This window comes from Cupressus sempervirens, chromosome 7 (assembly GCF_028749045.1).
Source record: "Cupressus sempervirens isolate cs-2001-9-10 chromosome 7, ASM2874904v1, whole genome shotgun sequence".
NCBI lineage: Eukaryota > Viridiplantae > Streptophyta > Pinopsida > Cupressales > Cupressaceae > Cupressus > Cupressus sempervirens.
Window position 1 is genome coordinate 312,952,350 of NC_143124.1, and position 1,740 is coordinate 312,954,089.

At 34.4% G+C, this 1,740-nt stretch overlaps 1 protein-coding gene across 1 annotated transcript; it reads left to right on the plus strand.

Annotated features, from left to right (window-relative positions):
- Nucleotides 1–920: 920 nt before the first annotated feature.
- On the plus strand, nt 921–1,469 carry LOC149546667 (pentatricopeptide repeat-containing protein At2g36980, mitochondrial-like). Its single transcript, XM_089794023.1, has one exon. The coding sequence runs from the start codon at nt 921–923 to the stop codon at nt 1,467–1,469; it is 549 nt and encodes a 182-aa protein (XP_089650149.1).
- Nucleotides 1,470–1,740: the final 271 nt, after the last annotated feature.

Consider the following 1,740-nt stretch of genomic DNA (forward strand, 5'->3'; position numbering starts at 1 on the left):
TATGGCATAACTGTTGTATCCATGGCATTGATTAGATATGTATGATATCAGGTGTCTTCGGTCAATTCAGATTTCAATAATAGACAATCAAATCCCAAATCATGGCTCTGTTATTTGTTTTCAAATTATACTGGATTATGTATCAATTCAAATAAGTGGGGTATTAGATGGGGTCGACAATCGATTTTCATGGTTCTCATATAACGGTTTTCATTTGAATCATGGGTTCCAATTTGTCATCGATAGTACCGATTCAAATTTCATCTTATTTGTTGAATATCGACCCGAGCATGGTGGATAGAGAAGGAATACAAATTAACATCCAATAAAGGCCATCTTTGTGTATTTTGAAACCAATTCCTATATCAGTGATTTGAATAGATTGTAATGTTGTTTCATGATCGGGTTTGTTGAGTCTCTATTGGGAGATATTGGCAACGATTCTTGCAAGTCGGGTCTCACAATATGAATTCCAAATTCAAATCTTATTTAAAATACTTCAATTGGTTTGTATGTATTATATCAGATGCTGATGGAAATGAGTAGTAGTTAGTATGAGTCAATCGATGATATTGATTGATTTTGGAGTGAGTTTGTTTATGATATAAGTTCAAATGTTGGTTCTACATGTAATTGGTTTTTTGACATTTCATGGACTCTGTTTCCATGGTTAATGGTTTGTGGAGGTCTGTTGTAAATTATTCATATTCGAATAAATTGATGGTCAAGTATTTGGTATCTTAAAAAAGCATATGATATTGAGTTTATGGTTATGCTGAAAAGATTGATGACACAATTAGTGAAATAAATGTCTCATATGAAAGAATTTGTCAATATTTAGAGTTGCCTTTGGAAAGGATTTTAAAACAAGCAGAAATTGGTTCCATTTTAGTTTACTTACATCAAAGTTGTTTGGTAAAATGCAAGAAATTGGAATATATCCAAGCCAAGTTACTCTCACAAGTATTGTTCAAGTCTGTGCCAGTGTAGCACTTTCGCAACAAGGCTCGCAATTACATTCTTATATCATCAAAACTGTATTTGTGCTTGATTTTTATATGGGCAATACACTTGTTGACATGTATGTCAAATGTGGGAGTATCGAAGACGCCCAGAAAGTCTTCGAGGAAATGCTCAATCATGACATAGTTTCATGGAATACAATGAACGTACGATATGGTTATCATGGAGACGATGGACAATCCATCAAACGCATTAAAAATATGAAATTTCCTAGTTTAAAGCCAAACCATATTAGCTTTATTGGTGTTCTCTCTGCTTGTAATTGTGCATGTTTAGTGGATGAGGGGCCTTGCTATATTGAGTCCATGATTCAAGATTACTACATACCCCCAAGAATGGATCACTATACCTGCATGGGAAACTTTTTTGGTCGATCAGGACACCTTAATGAAGCAAAGGACTTCATGAAAAGAATGTTAGTGAAACCTGGGGTTGTAATGTGGTAGTGTCACATTGATATTCTATCAACGCAAACATAAAAAACACTTTCAAAATTTCCTCCAACAATCCGAAGAACTCCAATAACCTCTGATATGCTCCGAAGAATAGGTCAAGGCACGTTAGATCCCAAAACAAAACAAAAAAGATAGTTTGGATATGACTGTTACACAATAGAGGAGATGGGGAAGAGAGATTTCCTTTGGAACCATGATTCATTCAAATATAATAATTATGGGATTCTTTCAAAGTGGAATTTATTGGAGTGCTTGAGACCCC